The 3,168-nt window shown below is 60.8% G+C and overlaps 1 protein-coding gene across 1 annotated transcript in view; it reads left to right on the top strand.

The window, feature by feature from the left end:
• CAPN15 (calpain 15) overlaps window positions 1-2,488 on the top strand; it is a gene marked incomplete at its 5' end in the record, with an annotated part of 3,296 nt that extends 808 nt beyond the window's left edge. Inside the window, 2 exons of the mRNA XM_008940256.1 lie at window positions 1,886-2,094; window positions 2,296-2,488. Coding sequence (XP_008938504.1) covers window positions 1,886-2,094; window positions 2,296-2,488 — 402 coding nt within the window. The remainder of the gene's footprint in view (window positions 1-1,885; window positions 2,095-2,295) is intronic.
• Window positions 2,489-3,168: the final 680 nt, after the last annotated feature.

The following is a 3,168-nucleotide window of genomic DNA, read 5'->3' on the forward strand; positions in this document are numbered from 1 at the left end:
GTCGGGGCTGAAGGGGACGTCCTGAGGTGGTCAGTACAGCTCCTGCCCTGTGTGAGGGTGGGGAAGGCTGGGAAGGAGCCTGTCCAGGTTTGCTGGTGGCCCCAGCTGTGACACGTGTGGGTGCAGGAGCTCTGGGAATGGTGAGCTGGGCCTTGGCGTCCTCCTGTTTGTGAGCTGCCAGTGGCTCGGCCCTGGCTCGGGAGGGAGAGCTGAAGGTTTAGCAGGACCCTGGCTCCAGGTGAGGGCCTCCCCTCCCACTCTGAACTCTCGGGCTCAATCTGTCGGGTTTCAGTCTCACCCACTGCTCTGACAGCACCAGTTTTTTCCCTGGGTGGCGTCAGATGCTCCTGTGAACGCTGCTCTTGCCTTGGCCCCTGGCTGGGGGAAGCCTCCAGCTCCTCTGCACCAGCTGGGAAGGGAGCTGCAATCCCACCCTGACGTACAGAGAAGGCTTCTTCTGCCTGGGCCAAGGAGCACGTCCTTGCCTGGGCCTCTGCTGCACGTCCTGGGCCCCACAGAGGTGTTGGACCCGGGAGGGGGGCGGTTGAGGGTTTTTTCTGGGGGGAGTTGGGTTTTTTTAGTTGCTTCATCTCTATTCTAACAGTTGCGGGTGTTTTCCCAGCAGAGAGACCCTGATGCTGCTTATCCCCCTCTTTTAAGCAAGCAAATAACCTCTTTTGGAGGCAGGGAACATCTTTTACTGGGTCCTCCTCTGGGTGTTGTGCCCGTGGCCCAGGTCACAGCCCAGCCCAGCTCGCTGCCCTGCTGCCAGCAGCGTGGTGCTGCACCTCGGGAGGGGGCTGGGGGGGAGCTGTGGGTGTGGGAGGTGTGCAGGGGAGATGGATGTGGGCCTGTGGATGCTGTGGGTACCTCTGCTTCCAGAGGAAAGTACAAAGTGCTGGGGTCAGTTTTGGGCACCACAGGATAAGAAAGACCTGCTGGAGTGGGTCCAGAGAAGGGCAACGAAGCTGGGGAGGGCTCTGGGGAACATGGCTTGTGAGGAGTGGCTGAGGGACCTGGGGGTGCTGAGTCTGGAGAAGAGGAGGCTGAGGGGAGAACTTCTGGCTCTCTACAGCTCCCTGACAGGAGGTTGGAGTGAGGTGGGGGTCGGTCTCTTCTCCCAGATCACCAGTGACAGGACAAGAGGCAATGGGATGAAGTTGCCCCAAGGGAGGCTTCCATTGGATATTAGGCAGAATTTCTTCCCTGGCAGAGCAGTGAGGGATTGACCCAGGCTGCCCAGGGAGGTGCTGGAGTCCCCATCCCTGGGGGGGTTCAAAAAACACATAGATGTGGCACTTGGGGCCATGGTTTAGTGGCCATGGGAGTGTTGGGTTGATGGCTGGATTTAATGATCTTAGAGGTCTCTTCCAACCTGAATGATTCTGTGATTCTGTGACTGCCAAGCCCAGCGTGTCCCCTCTGGAGCAGGGGCAGCTGAGCCCGTAGCCCAGGGCTCTGGTCTGAGGAGTGTGTGTGTGCCAGGTGGCTGCTCACGTGCTCTGTCACTGGCAGTGGCAGCCAAGGCCCCCCACGGTCCAGCTTTTAGCACCAGCACGAGGTGTGAGACGGTCCCTGCCTGGGGAGGTCCCTGTGAGACAGCAAAAGGCAGATTTCAGTCCCAGCCCAGCGCTGGGGGCCGGAGCTCGTGGCGGGGCTGGGAGCTGGACCTGATGTGCCAGATGCATCTGTGCCATTGGCAGGAGATACTGGTCCCAGTCCTGCTCCCCAGCTCGGTGTGGGAAGGGGCTGCAGGGGCCAGGAGGGAGGGCTGGGGGCTCCACGCCAGCTCCTGGGGGTGCAGAGGGGGGGGCTCAGGCCCAGCCCCCTCCCAGGAGCCCCCTGTGCTGCCCACTGACGCTCTCCTCGCCTTTCTCTCTCGCAGAACAAAGTCAATTTTGTAGATGACAGTTTCCCCCCGGGACCCAGGTCGGTGGGGTTCCCAGAGGGGGACAGTGTGCAGCAGAGGGTCAGGCAGTGGCTGCGCCCCCACGAAATCAACTGCAGCATCTTCAAGGACCGCTCGGTGAAGTGGTCGGTGTTCCGGACCCCCAGGCCCTCCGACATCCTGCAGGGGCTGCTGGGGAACTGCTGGTAAGGGGCTGCACCCTCCTGCCCCTTCCTCCATGCCCCTCTGGGGTCCCCCCACTCCAGCTTGGGGACCCCCCTTATACCTCGAGGCGTGTGCCCCCTCCTCTGCCTCACCCCTTCCCAGGCGGTGCCCGTGCTGCAGGGCTGGGGGGCTGAGACCTTCCCATTCCACATCCCCCCCATCCTCCCCTCCCACCCTGGCAGGTTCCTCAGTGCCCTGGCAGTGCTGGCTGAGCGGCCCGAGCTGGTGGAGAGGGTGATGATCACCAGGACCCTGTGCCCCGAGGGCGCCTACCAGGTGAGGCTCTGCAAGGATGGCACCTGGACCACGGTGCTGGTGGACGACATGCTGCCCTGCGACGAGTGTGGCTACCTCCTCTTCTCCCAGGTCAGCTAAAAAAGGAGGGTGCCAGGAGGGGGTGGGCAGTGTGCCAGGGGCTGGGGGGAGGCTCGTCCCCCAACTCCCAGGAGAGGGTTGATGGGGGTGGTGGGAAGAGAGTTGTGGGTTGTGAGGTCCCCTCTGTGCTGCGTGGGGTGTTTGCTGCTCAGGATCCTGCTTTTTGTTTGCTTTTTTTTTTTCAGCTGGGCTCTTGGAGGCTGTATTATGGAATCAGGGAATGGCAGAATGCTTTGGGTGGGGAGGGACCTTAAAGATCCCCCAAATCCCAAAGTTCCAACCCCCTGCAGGGAGCAGGGACATCTGCAGCTGGAGCAGGGTGCTCAGAGCCCCAGCCAACCTCCCCTGGGATGGTGCCAGGGATGGGGCAGTGACCACCTCTCTGGGCAGCCTGGGCCACCTCACAATGAAGAATTTTTTCCTAATATCTGATCTAAATCTCCCCTCTTTCAGTATAAAACTGTAAGCGTGGATGTGTTTAGGTCTCTTTAAGCATATGCCTTTTTGATATCTGTATTTTATATATGGGAAGCCATCCATCACAGCAGCAGGAACACGCTTTAACCTGTGTGGTTTTTGTGCTGGGGAGGCTGAGGGAAAGCTGTTGCTGTCCTCTGCGGGGAGGTCTGGCAGCCTGGCAGTGCCAGGGGGGGCCCGTGGAGCAGGGGGGGATCACAGGA

The sequence above is a fragment of the Merops nubicus genome, unplaced genomic scaffold (genome assembly GCF_000691845.1).
Source record: "Merops nubicus isolate BGI_N331 unplaced genomic scaffold, ASM69184v1 scaffold39965, whole genome shotgun sequence".
NCBI classification, from domain to species: domain Eukaryota; kingdom Metazoa; phylum Chordata; class Aves; order Coraciiformes; family Meropidae; genus Merops; species Merops nubicus.